The sequence below is a fragment of the Heptranchias perlo genome, chromosome 9 (genome assembly GCF_035084215.1).
Source record: "Heptranchias perlo isolate sHepPer1 chromosome 9, sHepPer1.hap1, whole genome shotgun sequence".
Classification (NCBI taxonomy): domain Eukaryota; kingdom Metazoa; phylum Chordata; class Chondrichthyes; order Hexanchiformes; family Hexanchidae; genus Heptranchias; species Heptranchias perlo.
In genome coordinates this window covers 26008660-26028259 of record NC_090333.1, presented here as the reverse complement: position 1 = coordinate 26028259, position 19600 = coordinate 26008660, and the positions used below count along the sequence as shown (strand labels likewise).

General features: G+C 42.4%; 1 protein-coding gene across 2 annotated transcripts in view; it reads right to left on the bottom strand.

Moving 5' to 3' along the window:
* Positions 1–19600, bottom strand: part of LOC137324978 (MAP kinase-interacting serine/threonine-protein kinase 1-like) — a 65964-nt gene that overhangs the window by 13038 nt on the left and 33326 nt on the right. For both annotated transcript variants that reach the window (XM_067989675.1, XM_067989673.1), the window contains 6 exons: positions 16020–16124; positions 13362–13417; positions 11403–11498; positions 10307–10501; positions 2905–3069; positions 1583–1626 (listed from right to left, as the gene is read on the bottom strand). In XM_067989675.1, coding sequence (XP_067845776.1) covers positions 1583–1626; positions 2905–3069; positions 10307–10501; positions 11403–11498; positions 13362–13417; positions 16020–16124 — 661 coding nt within the window. The remainder of the gene's footprint in view (positions 1–1582; positions 1627–2904; positions 3070–10306; positions 10502–11402; positions 11499–13361; positions 13418–16019; positions 16125–19600) is intronic.

Sequence of the window (19600 nt, the reverse complement as noted above, 5' to 3'; positions counted from 1 at the left end):
AACCAGTCCAGGGAACTATAGACCAATTAGGTTAACATTGGTGGTAGGAAAGATAATGGAATCTTTACTCAAAGATGTAATAGAAAAACATCTAGAAACCAAAAATATAATAAAGAATAGTCAGCACAGATTTCAAAAGGGAAGGTCATGCTTGACCAACCTTATTGAATTCTTTGAAGAAGTAATAGAAATGCTAATGCAGTAGATGTAATATATTTGGATTTTCAAAAGGCCTTTGATAAGGTACTGCATTGTAGACTCATGAATAAGGTCAGACATGTGGAGTCAGGAGACAAGTAGCAGAATGGACAGCAAGCTGGCTACAAAACAGAAAACAGAGAGTAGGGGTTAAAGGTAGTTACTCAGAATGGCAAAAGGTAGGATGTGGTGTTCCACAAGGATCGGTGCTGGGACCACTGTTGTTCACAATTTACATAAACCATTTAGACTCAGGAGTCAGAAGTACAATTTCAAAATTTGCAGATGACACTAAATTGGGGGGGGGGGGGTATAGTTAATACTGGGGAGGACTGCGACAAATTACAGGAAGACATTAATAAACTTGCAGAATGGGCATGTAATCAGCAAAGAAATTTCAATATGGATAAGTGTAAGGTGGTACATTTTGGTAGGAAGAATAAGGAGACCACATATTCTTTAGAAAATACGAGTCTAATCGAGGTACAGGAGCAGAGGGATATGGGGGTACAGATACAAAAATCACTTAAAGTAGCGACACGGGTTAATGAGGCCATAAAAAAAGCAAACAAAGCATTGGGGTTCATTTCTAGAGGGATAGAATTGAAAAGCAGGGAAGTTATGTTAAACTTGTATAGAACCTTGGTTAGTCCACATTTGAGGAGTACTGTGAACAGTTCTGGTTTCCATATTATAAAAAGGATATAGAGGGACTGGAGAAGGTGCAAAAAGGATTTACTAGGAAGATACCAGAACTAAGATGTCACACCTATCAAAAAAGATTGAGCAGGCTGGGGCTCTTTTCTCTAGATAAGAGAAGACTGAGGGGTGACCTAGTAGAGGCCTTGAAGATCATGGAAGGGTTTGATAGGGTAGATGTAGAGAAGATGTTTCCAATTGCAGAAGAGACTAGATCTAGGGGCCATAAATATAAAACAGTCACTAATAAATCCAATTGGGACTTCAGGAGAAACTTCTTTACCCAGAGAGTGGTTAGAATGCAGAACTTGCTACCACAAGGAGTAGCTGAGGTGACTAGAATAGGTGCATTTAAGGGGAAGCTAGATAAACACATGAGGGAGAAAGGAATAGAAGGACATGTTGATGAGGTTAGATGAAGAAGGGTAACAGGAGGCTTGTGTGGAGCATAAACACTGGCATGGACCTGTTGGGCCAAATGGCCTGTTTCTGTGCTGTACATTCTACCAACAATAGCGTTCAAGTCACGATCAAACTGTATAGAGCTCTGGTCATACCACATCTTGAGTACTAAGTCTAGTTCTTGTCCCTGAGATACATAGGAAACATTCAAGTGATGGAAGCAGTGCAAAGAGGCTGATTAATGATATCTAAGTTAATAGGAAAGATTAGAAAAACTTCTTACCTCTGTAGTAGTTGAGGTGTGGGCAGACGTCTTTCTGGTGCATTCTACAAAGAGAGAGATTGTCACTGGGATGAACAATTTATTGTTTTAGTTGCAAAAACATTTTGATTGGTGGTTCTGTTCTTCTCCTTATTTTTGTTAAAGTTAATGAAGGATATTTCACAGAGGGGTATTTGTGATAGAATTCCGGCATGTATGTATTACACTTGTTGAGGAACAATGTTTTTAAAAATAATTAAGAAAGGATGAAAGTAGCACTTGAAATCGATGAATGCAAAACTACAGCGGGAATTTTATGGGAGCACATTTTTAATATAAATTAAACATACCTTGGCTTGTTCTCAGTATACTTTAATACTGAATAATGGAGTAGACACACTTAACGATGACTCAGCCTATGGAGATCTTCTCAAATTATGTTAAGTAATTTAGGGGCAAGTACAGTAGAATCCAGTTATAGTAATCAATTTGATCAGCAGCCTAAATGATCACTATAATCAACTGCAAAAGCAAAATACTGCGGATGCTAGAAATCTGAAATAAAAACAGAAAATGCTGGAAATACTCAGCAAGTCAAGCAGCACCTGTAGAGAAAGAATCAGAGTTAACATTTCAAGTCAGAACTGATGAACGGTCATCGACCTGAAACGTTAACTCTGTTTCTTTCTCCACAGATGCTACCTCACTTGCTGAGTATTTCCTGCATTTTCTGTTTTTATTACTATAATCAACTGATCAGTCTTGTGATCCCCAAGGTATTTACGTAGCAGAAGATAAAGTTACTGTTTCCAGAAACCAACAAATGTTTCAGTCATTAAATAACTAATTGATTTATTTGTGATCTCTGGTTCACATTTAGAAACAAGTTGTTTAACAATAAATGTAGTGAGCACCTCTTGCTCTCTGTATTTCATCATAGCAATAGCTAGCTTCAATACTTTCAATAAACATGAACTCAGGAAGATTCAAACTGAAAAGTATGGATGGAGATGTTGCAATTTCATTGATTTTTACCAGTTACAGAATAACTTGGATAGAGGGGTTTACTTTGTGAGATGGGTGGGTTGTGTAGCTACAACACACAATGGCCCATATGTTCACACAGTATGTGTTGAAATGGTAATGGTGGAAGCTTAGTTTTGGTTTTTCATTAGCCTTTTTGTTGTTTCTAAATGTTCCATTACCAGAAATCACAAATAAACCAATTAACATATCCTCTGCCATGTATCCTTCTGCCCACAGAGCAGAAATGAAAGGGCAGTGTGCTAAACTACTATGTCAAATAAACCCCTGCCAACTCTATTTTAGCCATTCACACTTACCCCCTGCACCCAGGAATGCTGAAGGACTTGTGCAGCACTCAGCCTATCCTTTGCATCACGCACCAACAAATTGCAAATCAAATCCTTGGCCTCATCAGAGATGTGTGCCCAGTCCTTTTCAGGGAACTCATATTTGCCTTCCTGTATGCTCTCAAACAGTATGTTCTGTAGGTAAAAAAGCATCAATGATAATAAATTTGGGTGTTGTACCTTTAACAGACTACAGCAAAACCATCTCTTCAAATCTCTTGCAATGGCCCAATTAGTATAGATGTGGAGATGCCGGTGATGGACTGGGGTTGACAATTGTAAACAATTTTACAACACCAAGTTATAGTCCAACAAATTTATTTTAAATTCCATAAGCTTTCGGAGGCTTCCTCCTTCGTCAGGTGAACGGTGTGGAAATGAAATTTTCGAATCCTTCGCATTTTAAAATCACAGAACAATGCCTGGTGATTACTGCCCGTTGCCAAGGCAATCACAGTGAGCAGACAGAAAGGTGTCACCTAAAAAGGCCACCGAATATACAAACCCCCAAAAAAAAGAGAGAGAGAGAGAGAGAGAGAAGGAAGACAGTCAATGACCCGTTATATTAAAAACAGATAACATTTGTTCGCTGGTGGGGTTACGTGTAGTGTGACATGAACCCAAGATCCCGGTTGAGGCCGTCCTCATGGGTGCGGAACTTGGCTATCAATTTCTGCTCAACGATTTTGCGTTGTCATGTGTCTCGAAGGCCGCCTTGGAGTATGCTTACCCGAAGGTCGGTGGCTGAATGTCCATGACTGCTGAAGTGTTCCCCGACAGGGAGAGAACCCTCCTGTTTGGCGATTGTTGCGCGGTGTCCATTCATCCATTGTTGCAGCGTCTGCATGGTCTCGCCAGTGTACCATGCTCTGGGGCATCCTTTCCTGCAACGTATGAGGTAGACAACGTTGGCCGAGTCACAGGAGTATGAACCGTGCACCTGGTGGGTGGTGTCCTCTCGTGTGATGGTGGTATCCGTGTCGATGATCTGGCATGTCTTGCAGAGGTTACTGTGGCAGGGTTGTGTGGTGTCGTGGACGCTGTTCTCCTGAAGGCTGGGTAATTTGCTGCGAATGATGGTCTGTTTGAGGTTGGGTGGCTGTTTAAAGGCGAGTAGTGGAGGTGTGGGGATGGCCTTAGCGAGGTGTTTGTCATCATTGATGACATGTTGAAGGCTGCGGAGAACATGGCGTAGTTTCTCCGCTCCGGGGAAGTACTGGACGACGAAGGGTACTCTGTTGGTTGCGTCCCGTGTTAGTCTTCTGAGGAGGTCTATGCGATTTTTCGCTGTGGACCGTCGGAACTGTCGATCGATGAGTCGAGCATCATATCCCGTTCTTACCAGGGCGTCTTTCAGCGTCTGTAGGTGTCCATCGCGTTCCTCCTCGTCTGAGCAGACCCTGTGTATTCGCAGGGCCTGTCCATCGGGGATGGCCTCTTTGACGTGGTTAGGGTGGAAGCTAGAAAAGTGGAGCATCGTGAGGTTGTCCGTGGGCTTGCGGTAGAGTGAGGTGCTGAGGTGCCCGTCTTTGATGGAGATTCATGTGTCCAAGAAAGAAACTGATTCTGAGGAGTAGTCCATGGTGAGCTTGATGGTGGGATGGAACTTGTTGATGTTATCGTGTAGTCTCTTTAGTGATTTTTTTTTTATTCGTTCATGGGATGTGGGCGTCGCTGGCAAGGCCGGCATTTATTGCCCATCCCTAATTGCCCTTGAGAAGGTGGTGGTGAGCCGCCTTCTTGAACCGCTGCAGTCCGTGTGGTGACGGTTCTCCCACAGTGCTGTTAGGAAGGGAGTTCCAGGATTTTGACCCAGCGACAATGAAGGAACGGCGATATATTTCCAAGTCGGGATGGTGTGTGACTTGGAGGGGAACGTGCAGGTGGTGTTGTTCCCATGCGCCTGCTGCCCTTGTCCTTCTAGGTGGTAGAGGTCGCGGGGTTGGGAGGTGCTGTCGAAGAAGCCTTGGCGAGTTGCTGCAGTGCATCCTGTGGATGGTGCACACTGCAGCCACAGTGCGCCGGTGGTGAAGGGAGTGAATGTTTAGGGTGGTGGATGGGGTGCCAATCAAGCGGGCTGCTTTATCTTGGATGGTGTCGAGCTTCTTGAGTGTTGTTGGAGCTGCACTCATCCAGGCAAGTGGAGAGTATTCCATCACACTCCTGACTTGTGCCTTGTAGATGGTGGAAAGGCTTTGGGGAGTCAGGAGGTGAGTCACTCGCCGCAGAATACCCAGCCTCTGACCTGCTCTCGTAGCCACAGTATTTATATGGCTGGTCCAGTTAAGTTTCTGGTCAATGGTGACCCCCAGGATGTTGATGGTGGGGGATTCGGCGATGGTAATGCCGTTGAATGTCAAGGGGAGGTGGTTAGACTCTCTCTTGTTGGAGATGGTCATTGCCTGGCACTTATCTGGCGCGAATGTTACTTGCCACTTATCAGCCCAAGCCTGGATGTTGTCCAGGTCTTGCTGCATGCGGGCTCGGACTGCTTCATTATCTGAGGGGTTGCGAATGGAACTGAACACTGTGCAGTCATCAGCGAACATCCCCATTTCTGACCTTATGATGGAGGGAAGGTCATTGATGAAGCAGCTGAAGATGGTTGGGCCTAGGACACTGCCCTGAGGAACTCCTGCAGCAATGCCCTGGGGCTGAGATGTTTGGCCTCCAACAACCACTACCATCTTCCTTTGTGCTAGGTATGACTCCAGCCACTGGAGAGTTTTCCCCGATTCCCATTGACTTCAATTTTACTAGGGCTCCTTGGTGCCACACTCGGTCAAATGCTGCCTTGATGTCAAGGGCAGTCACTCTCACCTCACCTCTGGAATTCAGCTCTTTTGTCCATGTTGGGACCAAGGCTGTAATGAGGTCTGGAGCCGAGTGGTCCTGGCGGAACCCAAACTGAGCATCGGTGAGCAGGTTATTGGTGAGTAAGTGTCGCTTGATAGCACTGTCGACGACACCTTCCATCACTTTGCTGATGATTGAGAGTAGACTGATGGGGCGGTAATTGGCCGGATTGGATTTGTCCTGCTTTTTGTGGACAGGACATACCTGGGCAATTTTCCACATTGTTGGGTGGATGCCAGTGTTGTAACTGTACTGGAACAGCTTGGCTAGAGGCGCAGCTCGTTCTGGAGCACAAGTCTTCAGCACTACAGCTGGGATGTTGTCGGGGCCCATAGCCTTTGCTGTATCCTGTGCACTCAGCCGTTTCTTGATATCACGTGGAGTGAATCGAATTGGCCGAAGACTGGCTTCCGTGATGGTGGGGGTATCGGGAGGAGGCTGAGATGGATTATCCACTCGGCACTTCTGGCTGAAGATGGTTGCAAACGCTTCAGCCTTGTCTTTTGCACTCACGTGCTGGACTCAGCCATCATTGAGAATGGGGATGTTTGCAGAGCCTCCTCCTCCCGTTAGTTGTTTAATTGACCACCACCATTCACGACTGGATGTGGCAGGACTGCAGAGCTTTGATCTGATCCGTTGGTTGTGGAATCGCTTAGCTCTGTCTATAGCATGTTGCTTCCGCTGTTTAGCATGCATGTAGTCCTGAGTTGTAGCTTCACCAGGTTGGCACCTCATTTTTAGGTACGCCTGGTGCTGCTCCTGGCATGCTCTTCTACACTCCTCATTGAACCAGGGTTGATCCCCTGGCTTGTTGGTAATGGTAGAGTGAGGAATATGCTGGGCCATGAGGTTACAGATTGTGCTGGAATACAATTCTGCTGCTGCTGATGGCCCACAGCGCCTCATGGATGCCCAGTTTTGAGCTGCTCGATCTGTTCTGAATCTATCCCATTTAGCACGGTGGTAGTGCCACACAACACGTTGGATGGTGTCCTCAGTGCGAAGACGGGATTTCATCTCCACGAGGACTGTGCGATGGTCACTCCTACCAATACTGTCATGGACAGATGCATTTGCGACAGGTAGATTGGTGAGGACGAGGTCAAGTAAGTTTTTCCCTCGTGTTGGTTCGCTCACCACCTGCCGCAGGCCCAGTCTAGCAGCTATGTCCTTCAGGACTCGGCCAGCTCGGTCAGTAGTGGTGCTACCGAGCCACTCTTGGTGATGGACATTGAAGTCCCCCACCCAGAGTACATTTTGTGCCCTTGCTACCCTCAGTGCTTCCTCCAAGTGGTGTTCAACATGGAGGAGGACTGATTCATCAGCTGAGGGAGGACGGTAGGTGGTAATCAGCAGGAGGTTTCCTTGCCCATGTTTGACCTGATGCCATGAGATTTCATGGGGTCCAGAGTCAATGTTGAGGACTCCCAGGGCCACTCCCTCCTGACTGTATATCACTGTACCGCCACCTCTGGTGGGTCTGTCCTGCCGGTGGGACAGGACATACCCAGGGATGGTGATGGAAGAGTCTGGGACGTTGGCTGAAAGATATGATTCTGTGAGTATGGCTATGTCAGGTTGTTGCTTGACTAGTCTGTGGGACAGCTCTCCCAATTTTGGCACAAGTCCCCAGATGTTAGTAAGGAGGACCTTGCAGGGTCGACTGGGCTTGGTGTTTTTTTGCCGTTGTCGTGTCCGGTGCCTAGTGGTCCGATGCCGGGTGGTCCGTCCGGTTTTATTCTTATTATGACTTTTCGTAGCGAGATTTTACAACTGAGTGGCTTGCTCGGCCATTTCAGAGGGCAATTAAGAATCAACCACATTGCTGTGGGTCTGGAGTCACATATAGGCCAGACCGGGTAAGGGCGGCAGGCTTCCTTCCCTAAAGGACATTAGTGAACCAGATGGGTTTTTACGACAATCCGGTAGTTTCATGGCCATCATTACTGATACTAGTATTTTAATTCCAGATTTTTATTTAATCAATTGAATTTAATTAATTAATTGAATTTAAATTCGCCAGCTGCCGTGGCAGGATTTGAACTCATGACTCTGGATTTTAGTCCAGGTCTCTGGATTATTAGTCCAGTAACATAACCACTATGCTACCGTACCGTGGGTCCATAGAAAGAAAATGTCATCGATGTATAGTGTTGGTTGGAGGTCCTGTGCAGTGAAGAAGTCCTGCTCGAACTTGTGCATGAAAATGTTGGCGTATTGGGGTGCGAATTTGGTCCCCATGGCTGTTCCGTGTGTTTGGGTAAAGAACTGGTTGTGCTCGGGTGACATTCTGGACTGTCTTCCGAGTGCGGCTGATGAATCTGGCATAGACGCATTTCCTGACAGCTTGAGCATACATGTCCAGCTGAGGGCAGCGACCCTCTGGAGGAGTCCAGTGAGACTCTTTCCTCTTCGGTTGCTGTACCGCGGATCCCTCTGTCCGCTGTTCCGGATCGTTGATTGTCTCATTGGGTTCGCTGCTGAAATCTTGATGTTTGTGGTAGAATTCCCGGAGCCTCATTCTCCTGATGAATTCCTCTGTGTCTGCCGCGAGACTCGTGGGGCAGAAATTGAGCCCTCGGCTGAGAACTTCGATTTGTCTGGTTGAAGGGTGTGGTCGGACAGATTGACGATAGACTTCCCTGTGGTTGCAACCGTGGTACCAGGGGAAGCTTGGTCGATGCTGGTGGTGATGCCGAGTTTCTCAAGCTTCCTGCTCTTGGTTTTCATGTAGGCAGCGTAGTTCCGTTGCCTCGTCTGTTTGGCGGTATATCGTAGCTGGTCTGCTGTGTCCTGAGTACAGGTTGAGAGTATGGACTCTATCTTAGTTTCGAGGTTGCGGCGTCTGCTATAGAGTTGGTGTATGAGATGGTTGCGGAGTGTGCGAGAGGTACGACGGCAGAGTCTCTCAGCGTAATCCGAGTTGTATGTGGACTTGAGTGGGTTCGTGATCTGTAGTCCCTTCGGGATCTTGTCTGCTTTCTTGAAGCTCTGTAAAAACTTGATGTCTGTGTCTAAATGCGCGATCTTCTTGGATATCCTTTCCACTGTGAGCCGGCAGTTTGTCGTGTCGATGGTAGCCATGATGTGGAGATGCTGGTGATGGACTGGGGTTGACAATTGTAAACAATTTTACAACACCAAGTTATAGTCCAACAAATTTATTTTAAATTCCACAAGCTTTCGGAGGCTTCCTCCTTCGTCAGGTGAACGGTGTGGAAATGAAATTTTCGAATGAAATTAGTATAGGTATTGAGTAGCTGAGTCACAGAAATCAGATTCATTTTCTGTCAATGCAGTTCCCTAATCTGAACTGGGGTACCAGAAGATGTGTGACAACTGACCTCAGGACCTCTGGGCTAGTGAAGGGAAAAACCAGCCCTTTGTTGAATACCTAGTGACCCCTGCTGGAAAGTGCATCTGTGTGAACATCAAGTGAGGATCAGATACAGCTTGGCTGTGATACCCTGTACTGAAACTCAGTCCCTTGTCCCAGGGAAGGTACTTGGTCATGTAGTTAGAGGCCTGAACACCCAACAGGGCCATTCATCTCCCAAGGGTGTTCATCTTAGATTGTTAGCAATTTTAGATTTTATCAAGAATGTTACTATTTCTAGTATTGATGCAGTGTTTTTCTTAATTTCCCTGGATTTGTTCAATATATTTGCTCATTTGCTTTTTGGGATCTTCTTGTTTTGTTTCTTCTTTGTTTGAATATCAACTTTTAAAAAAAAAATTACCTAGGAAATGCAGAAAAGAACACTTCAGGAAAGACAGCAAAAGCTGGGAAGTTGAATAGATGTGACAGTAAAGCACTAGGTGAGCAAATCAGAGAAAATGGGAGAGGCAAATCAATGAGCTTACAGTAAGGAATATTTTACGATTATACATGAGCTCTGTGGAAAGGTCATTGGATCAAAACTAGTGAAGAAGATGGAGGGAAATGAAGAGTATGTCAGGGAGGCTATTGTGAATCGTCAGCAAAGATATTGTTCAAAAGATGGCTCACATCATGAGGAGAAAGGTGACGCTGCAGCACTAGCCAAATTTGCAAAGAATTTGGAGAAAGAAGTGGCATGGAAGGTGTTAGAACAGGCAATGAGGTAGGAGGAAAAGCTTCAAGCATGTGCAGAATTGTTGCTGAAGTGGCTAAAGATGAGGAGACCAAAGTGATGAAAGACTTTCACCATGTCATCCAATCAGAAAGCACCTCAGGTTTGGGCACTGGCGGTAACATCAGTTTCCAGGCAAGCAGAAAGGACCGCAGTAATTTGTGTGGTATTAATCCGATCAGTATGCTTGGGAAGGCGTTCACTGGAATGCTAGTTAATAGTGACACCTGTACCACTAAACCCAACAGGGAATATTCATATCAGAATCAGCATCACATTTCTGTAGCACTGACATTTTTCATCTTAATGAGCAAAAAATTCACCAAACAATTTTTACAAAGAAACCGTTGTTGCCCATTCTTTGACAAATTATCACTTGCAGATTTGTTATGCTGCCTTACCTGGCAGGCCCTACAGGCCTCTCCTCTGTCCCAGCCACAATCTGTTCCACAATTCCCCACAAAGGGTGGGTTGCCACTCAGCATGATGTACAGAATTACCCCAAGGCTCCACAAATCGCAGCGCTTATCATAAAATGAAGCTTCCTCTGTGAATGTCTCTACAACTTCAGGAGCCATGTATTCTGCAGAACCACACTGAGGACATTAATGCAGTTATTAGAAATTAAAAGCCAAAATAATTAAGCATTAATTTCTAAATAAGCCCACAGAATAAGACCGAGGTTGAGTATCCCATTAATCTAAGGCTCAATAGTATTTTTGGGTTTGGAGCTACAGATAGAAACTCTGCCAGGCCCCATAAATATTTCTTCCTCAATATGCCCATCGTATAGATTGCATTGATTATATTTTATGTATTTTAATATTTTACAATATATCTGGTAAACTAAATTTATGCAGCTAAAAAATATTTTACAGACCTGTAAGGGACTAAACGTAATTTAATCATGCATGACCGACCACCACAGAGTGTTTTGATAGAATAGAGTCGGAGAGGAAAGACTATGTTTAGTATTTCATCTAAAAGCAGACTGTATAAAGATAGTCCTGTCTGCATGAATTTTACACGGGTCTACCAAGCACTTTTGCACTGCAGTAGCAAGTTCTTCCACTTGAAACCCTTATCAAAGAACATAAAATAGTACTGTAGCTGAAAAAAAGATAATGCTTCATTTCTTACAACCTGTACAGTGATATTTTCTGCTGGATGTTGGACTCATTCTTCTTAGGCATTAAGCAACCCATCCAACATAACGGCACATGCATATTACAGAGTTGCCCTGTTTCAAAAGGTGAGACAAACCTCGAGAGCTTTTACAAGAAAATATTTCAAACAACAACCTGTACTTATATAGCATCTTAAACATAAAGAACGTCCCAAGGCACTTCACAGATAGGGATATGGAAAACATGATAGTTTTCAAAGGTAATAATGACAAGAAATAGTATTACACTTAATTTCAGAAGGAATTGCATTGATTCAGTTCAGGAAATGCACCACAGATTAAAAACAGAAGCTGTGATCACGTTTACATACCGGAGTCATCAACTCAGGAGTGGTTATAGGAGTACAAGCACTGCTCAACTTCACCCCACTACCGAGATCAAAGTCACAAATCTTCACCGGGGATATCTAGGGGAGGGAGGGGGGTGTAGAGAGAGAGAGTATGAGATGAGAATTTTATATCTAGGATCAAACTGTCAAAATGGCAAGGATCCCAGCAGGAATTGAGAATTACTTATTTTCAAGCTCAAGAAACAGCATCCAAGAGTAGCATAGATGTAGATCCTGCTCAACTCATAGGGGAGTTAGAAAGGGGCTCAGGCACTTCAGAACTGGCCTTTTCCAGCCTAGAGAAACAATATGGTGAGTCTCAAAAAAGCTACTTCCTGACTTGCATAAATAGTAATAACTCTTCAGAAAAGGGAAGATGAAACAGTATGTCCTACAACGGTTCACTTCATGAAACAAAAGTAAAAATTTTGCCAGCACTGGCAAATGACTGGGAGAAACTGCAAGTGTTGGAGCATTCATCCAGTTGTTAATACACCACTGCATAAGATACTGAATTCAAATTTAACCAAGTAGCAGTGCTATTTTAATTAGGATTAATGATGATCTGAATGCATCAGAATAACTGATCACTCATTTTAATAATTGCTCAGTTACTACGTGATTGATTTCACCCCATTTTTAACTAAGTGCAACTCCAATCTCTAACAAGCTGTTATCACTGCACGGTCATAAGACAGGGAAACAGATTTTTTTTTAAAAAAACCTTTCTTCTGCACAGTAGATGAAAGCAATCATGGTTAAGGTGACAAAACCTCCAGTCATTAATTCAACCCATTCCCTTGTCAATCTTCCATTTTAATTAAACATTCGATGCTTTGGTATCGGGGCTAATTGAAACTTTTCAAAAGGAGTGACCCTTTGAGACTAGGGAAGTAACCAATGTATTCCACCAAGTAGGACAAGGCCTTAGAGAAAGTTAAACCTATTACAGCGGCAGCAGTTACACACTGAAACTAGAAAAGCACAGAGTGTTCTCAGATGTCCCCATAGTGTAAAAGCATACTTATAAAAGCAGCTTTGAAGATACTTAAAAAGCCACAGTCACAATATGAAAAGCAGGTGGCTGAACTGACTTAAAGCTGTATGTTCCTACCCACCTGCAATCAAATGAAGCTTCAGGGCAAGCTAGTGACAGATGCAATAGGAAGAGACTTCACTGGGCACATTACTAGAACACATCCCTGAACATGGTATCATTGGCCAATGATGAAAATACAAGGGAGGCAGAGAAAAAAAAAATCAAACTAGTTTTATTTAGTATGGCATTTAACAGCATTGCTGTGTGTACAAAACTCCATGTTGTGACACCATTAAGTTCCGCCCAAATGATAACAAGGATGTGAGGGGCTGATAACAGTGACAAGTCCCATCACAGTTCTATACAAATATCTACCCTGGCTGAATCTAACCATCAGTTATGACATGGTAAAATAAGAGACACCAACTAACATGCTGGCATTTTGTTTAATCTAATACTCCTGGAGTTGTTGGTACAATGTTTTGGCTTACTTTAAAATTATAGGCCAATGAATCTGAAATTCAAACTGCTGTGGTTTGCCAGCCTCGTGTTTTCTCTCTTTCTTTGAATCTGCCTGCCTCATTCTATATTTCCCATCCTCCCTGGATTTTCCTTCTGTCTGCTCTCATGCTAGTAAATGGTGTGAAGTTTGTCAAAAAAAGTATTTGAAAGTATGACTATTCATGTTTTAATGACCGAAAGAGCTAACCAAACTGTCAGCTCTTTTCAGTCATTAAACTGAGCAGCGGGCAGCACTCCATTAATGCATTCGAGAATGCAAGCAGCGAGCTCAGCTTTCCAGAACCTCCCAGTGACGCAAGCAAGCAGCCTAATCCTTTGTTAAAATGCACTCAGTATGATACCATGTCGAACAGGGTAAAACAGATACAATAGACATTTACCTGTTCTGCGAATTCACAAAGGATGTTCTCTGGCTTCAGATCTCTGTGTGCTATACCTGCACGAAAAGAACACAAACAAAAAGTGGATTACTTAAGAGAATACCAGCCACAACAACTCAAGTCAGAGAGCCCTAAATTTTGTGCTGCATTACCTTTGTCTACCCTTTCTATTACTTCTTCAAAGAATTCAATATGGTCAAGGATCTGTGAAGTCAGGTTTAGGCCCAATTCTGGATTTGTATTGTAAGATTAGCAGAAAACACTTTGCAATATGTTCAATACTGGAGTATTGTATCCAATTCTGGGCACCGCACTTTAGGAAGGATGTGAAGACCTTAGAAAGAGTGCAGAAAAGATTTACTAGAATGGTTCCAGGGATGAGGGACTTCGGTTACGTGGGTAGAATGGAGAAGCTGGGGTTGTTCTCCTTAGAGCAGAAGTTGTTAAGAGGAGATTTGATAGAAGTGTTCAAAATCACGAAAGGTTTAGATAAAGTAAATAGAAAGAAACTGTTTCCATTGGCATAAGGGTCGAGAACCAGAGGACACAGATTTAAGGTGATTGGCAAAAGAACCAAAGGCGACATGAGGAAAAACTTGTTTACGCAGCGAGTAGTTATGATCTGAAATGCGTTGCCTGAAAGGGTGGTAGAAGCAGATTCAATCGTGGCTTTCAAAAAGGAATTGGATAAATACTTGAAGGGAAAAAATTTGCAGGACTACGGGGAAGAGCGGGGGAATGGGACTAACTTGATTGTTCTTACAAAGAGCCGGCACAGGCTCGATGGGCCGAATGGCTGCTTTCTGTGCTGTAACCGTGCTATGATTCTCTATTCTATAAGTAGCTTCTGAAGTCAGAACTGTCAATCATCCATGATTAACAACACAATTATAGGAATTATTGCACAAAATGCTAATGAGAAGATTATATATCTGGGGCCTCAGCTTATCACCATATATACTGATGACCTTTATGAAGGAATAGAGAGTTGTATATCCAAGTTTGCAGATGATGCTAAGTTAGGAGGAACAATACATTGTGTGGATGGGAACAGGAAGTCGCAAAGGGATACAGACAGACTGACCATGGCAGATGGATTCAATGTGGTGAAGTGAAATTATCCACTTTGGATCTGAGAAAGACAAATCAAAATATTTTCTTAATTATGAAAAACTAGGAGCTGTGGATTTGGGTGTGCGTATGCACAAATCACTAAAAGGAGTAGCAAAAAAAGCCAGATTCCCATTCTGATTTTCATCCAGCAATTTCCCTGGCTGTGATGCCCTGCACAATCTAACAGGCTACCAATACTCACAATCTAACAGGCTACCAATACTCACTGGGTTCACACCTGGAGAGTGGTCACTTGGGTGCTTGTGGAATTGGACCCCAGCAAGAGTTAATACCCTTGGGAGAGGGGAGTAAATTGGGTGGGTGGTGCGGATGAAGTGGAGGAAAGGGAAAGATTGTTTTCAGTGAATAAAGCTATCACATGTCTGATAGATGCTTCCTTGTGCATATGATGTAAAATGGCTCTGTTCCTCTCCTGTCCCAGCATTACACAGAAACTGAAAATTGTGTGCAGGACCAGCTGTATTGCTGACAAAGGATCCAGCTTGCATTTGTCTAGTACCTGAAATTCTACTACAGCCACAAAAAATGGCATATATTTCCCATACATAGGTAATGTCAACTTGAAGCACCATGAACTGTAGATTCAAAACCCTTGCTGATTCAACACAGCTTGGACCACAAACATGGACGAACCTAATTCAAGAGTTAGAAAACACCCTCAGACATATCGTGGCCACCTCAAATGTAAATGGATAAACTTGAAGTTCATGGTAAACTTGTTTCTATAACAATCGTAAAGGTCAACACTCTAACTAGATGAGTTACAAGTGGTATTCATCTATAAGTATAGTTATGATTAGAATGAAATGATAACAATAGTGTTCAATTAGAGAGGCTGTTATTTGTGAGCCCTGGTCAGTTTTATTTCCAAATTATCAAATCAAACCCACACATTTATCTTTTGTGTAATTCTGATCTTTGCCCAATGTTCAACATATTTAAACACAATTATTTGAAAATTAAAACAGTGCCTTCATTTCCCTCCCTCCCTCCGCCCCCCAGCAAAGTATAATCTAACCAAGAGGTATTATTTAGTACTTAGCCTGTGTGTTCAGTATTTTCTTAAAGACAGTAAAACTGTGAAGCGTTCCACAACAAACAGAAGGAAGTCAAGAACCATATGGCAGATGTTTACCCTGCTCAAATGGCAGGTGGTTACAATGCAGCCAAGTGCTTAACGCTGTGTTAACGCTATAGAGCAGTCTAGTTCTCATCTCTTCTGAACACTTGCTGTGATTTGTGGCCTCTGATCCAAATATAACATTTGCTGACTTGTTTGATCCACTCCATTTATTTCTGTCTACTCTTCTTGATCCCTTACCTTATGGCATCATTTTTGTTTTCTTGGACTTCACTTTGATCAATAACAACTACTTATAGTGAGTAGTTATTGCACTGATGCCTGCAGATCCACTACACATTTTTATTTATACCTGTAAGTACAGACATCCCTCCCACCTCCCACCAAACCACTTTGATCTCAGACCATATTTGATTATTTCTGTTGACAATGACTCTCCTTACCTTTGGTGTGCAGGAAATCCAAGGCAGATGCAATGTCTTTCACGACAATACTCGCTTCTCTCTCATTAAATTGCTTTCTTCTCTGAATGTGGGTCAGGATTGAGCCTAGAAAGCAGAGTTTGTTTTTAAATGTTAATTTTACATGAATGGGATTCTCTAGAGGGCAAAACAGGGCGCAGCTAGGATTTTTAATTTTGCGTGCAGCTCTAATCCAAGCATCAGGGGAAAGCTGGAATAGAGTAATAAAATGTTGGTTTGTGCCTGCATTCCTCACAAGGCAAGCCACTGATCTCAACCACGGGCTCATAGGATGCTGCAAGTACTTCTATACAGGAAAAGAAATACGTTTTCATCACTGCCTTCAAAAAGTCAACTATAGGACTGCAACGTCAGAAGCTTTGGAGCAGATCTCCAGTCTGTCTTTTTCACTGGAGATGGCACAGGGAAACTTCAAAAGAAAAAAAGGAAAAAAATAAGAGAGAGTAAGCCATTACAGCAAAGTGAATATTTGTCCTAAAATAAAGGGGAAGGAAACTCTAGGTTGGTACCTTTCATTCAAAATACTGCATTTTATGAATAGAATAAAATAATCTGAGCAATTTTTTGACATTTAGAAAAGACATCAAGTTTTTACTGACAAACCCTCAAGTAGGGTCTTCCTTCTTGCCAGCTGTGTCCAGTGATGTCACTGATGGGAGTGTTCCATCATCTGCACCCCAAAGCAGCTCCACAGGAACCAGGGTGAGTGGGTGAGTGGGGGGGGGGGGGTGGATAGAAGGGCATAACTCCAAAATGGTTTGAGCTGCTTTGAAGCCAGGGGAACCCATCAAACCATGTTTTTCTTAAACCAGTAATTTCCAACATGTATCTTTGTTTTCAATTATTTTTTTTGAGTGAATTACTGACCAGGAAATTAAATGGTTCCATGATAAAGATTTCGTAATTAGCTATTTTTATTCTGTAGTTTACAGAAATCCTGATCCTGAAGTAATCCTAATTAAAGTACATCCTTGGCAAAGAAGCCAGGGACTTGAGCAGGATTTAGCTGCTTTTGTTACAGACAAACAGGAACTTTATTTAACTGTTTAAAATGCTTAGCCTTAGATTGTCATTTTGGACAATTATACTATCTGTCCAGTGTAACTTTTTTCATCAGTATAACAACCTTTAACTAGAAGGAACACAGGTAGAATGAGCCATCACTTTGCTGCTGACGTGTTGGGAATTGACAGGTGTTAGAAATTGTATGCAACTTATAAACTTACTGACAAGGGGAAAAAACAACAATGGAATTGGGATTATATATGGTTTTCAATAAGAAAATTATGCCGACTGTCCATTGTCACTAAAGAATTAAAAATAAAGGAGGACGGGGCGCCCTTAGCAGAAAATACAGTTATAAAATCTGATTTGACGTAGGAATAGGATAAAACATAGCCACTTTTTGCAGCCACTTAAGCTAATTATTTTTTTTAATGTATTTACAACAGGATTAGTCACATGTAATACTAGATTCAGCAAAACCACTTGTGGAGGTGATGTCTATCAACTGCTACCAGTTGTCTCGATTGTTCTTTTGAACACTGACTCCATTAGTGGGAACTGCATCAAATCTTGTATTTACATTTTGTCTGTGGAACATGTAATCTGCATCCCTTGTCTAATGATAACCCCTTTAGTCTTTGGCATTAGCATGCAGATGATGTTTTTCAAGCAAATATTCTAATACCACAATGGCTGCATGACATATGCAGGGACAGATTTGTAACTGCCACTGTAAGTCATTACTGGAAGTTGTAACAAATTACAATAAATTACAAAAACTATAGCTCGGATAAGGGACCAATGAATGTGTTATATACAGCATAACAAAGCACTATCCATAAAACACCACTATATTTTGAAGGATTTGCAGGTCATAAACCATGATAGCAAAGTTGAGCAATTAATCATCTAAAGCCTGAAATTACCCAGAAATCACTTGTTGATCTCATTAGTTACCACATACATGATCCTAATTTTATGTGGATAAGTTATTGAATTTGGTTAATTTTGAACTGGTAGCCTGTCTGTGCATTCCACATTCTCTATGAATATTGAGCAAGGAGATGCATAATTGTGTTATTACCAGAACTTTCTCTTCAGCTACTGAAACTCTCAATGAAGTAGAAGAGAGAAATCTTAGAGTGCAGATTTACACAAATTTCTAGAAATAGTATTGCAGTAAGTCAGATGGGTTTCTGGGTTTTATACAGAGGCACTGAATATGAAAGCAAGAAAATTATAGTTAATTTGCAACAACATTGATTAGGCTGCAACTAGGGTATTCTGTACAGTTTTAGGCATCCTGTTATAGAAAGAATACTTAAGGTATAAAAAAGATGCAGTGTATATCCAGTAGGATGATATCAGGGATTAGCAAAAGTAGTTATATTTAGAAACTTAAAGTAGGGCCATGTTCACTGAGGCAGATGATGAAAATGGGGAGCTAGCAGAACTGTTTAAAATTAGTAAAAGATTTGGGAGGGTACATAGTAGAAGATTATTTCCACTCGTCAATGAATCAACAAGGGATATAAACTCAGAAATAAAAGAAAAGGAAATACTGGAAATACACAGCAGGTCCGTCAGCATCTGAAAAGATATTGACACACCTCTTGTGCATTTCCAGTTTTGATTTCTAGCATTTGCAATTTTTTTTTCTATTTAATAGAAGAGAATAAGGGAGACAGCTAAGGTTTGAAGTTGCTGAAATCAGAGTCCTGCATGGTGGATAGGAGAGAACACTTCGTTCCTGAGGCTTGTGTTGTGCTCAGTTGGAACAGTGTAGGAGACAAAAAAGTCAAAGTGGGAATGGGAGGAAGAACTGAAATAGTGAGCTGCACAAAGGTCAGGATCATGCCTGTGGACAGAACAGACATTCAGCCAAGTGGTTACCCAATCTGAATGTGGTCTCTCCAGTACAGAGGGTACTGCGCTGTGAGCACAGTACAGGTGATCAGAGGAAATATGTCTAAATTACTGTCTCACATGGAAGGATTGTTTGAGTCCCTGGAAAATGACTTGGGAACAAGTGTTGCATCTTCCACCGTTGTATGGGAATTTGCCAGGGTAAGATAGCTGGAGTGATGGAAGAAACTAGAACCATAAAGGAAGAAGTCGAAAATAACTTTTTCATGTAAAGCATTAAGAGACAATGGGATGCTTTACCATAAATGGTTATTCAAGCCAAGACAATCATTTTAAAAGTGAATTAGATAGACAATGCATTAAAATATTACAAGGGTATGAAGAAAAACCAGGGAATTGTATTGAAGTACATAGCTCTGGTATGATGGGCCGAATGGCTGTCTCCTGTACTGAAATTTCTAGGATTCTAAGAATTTTTTTTAAAATTCTCTCCTTAATCCTTCTCTTCTGAAGAGGGAGACTTATGCAGAGGTATGGTAAAGAAGGCACCATAATCGTCCAGTAACTTGTTCAAACCTGCATAACCAGTCTCAACAAGCTATTTAGCCACAAGGGCCATCATAGTCAAGGACAATCCTGTCTGTACCACATGGTCACAAGCACAGAGTTTC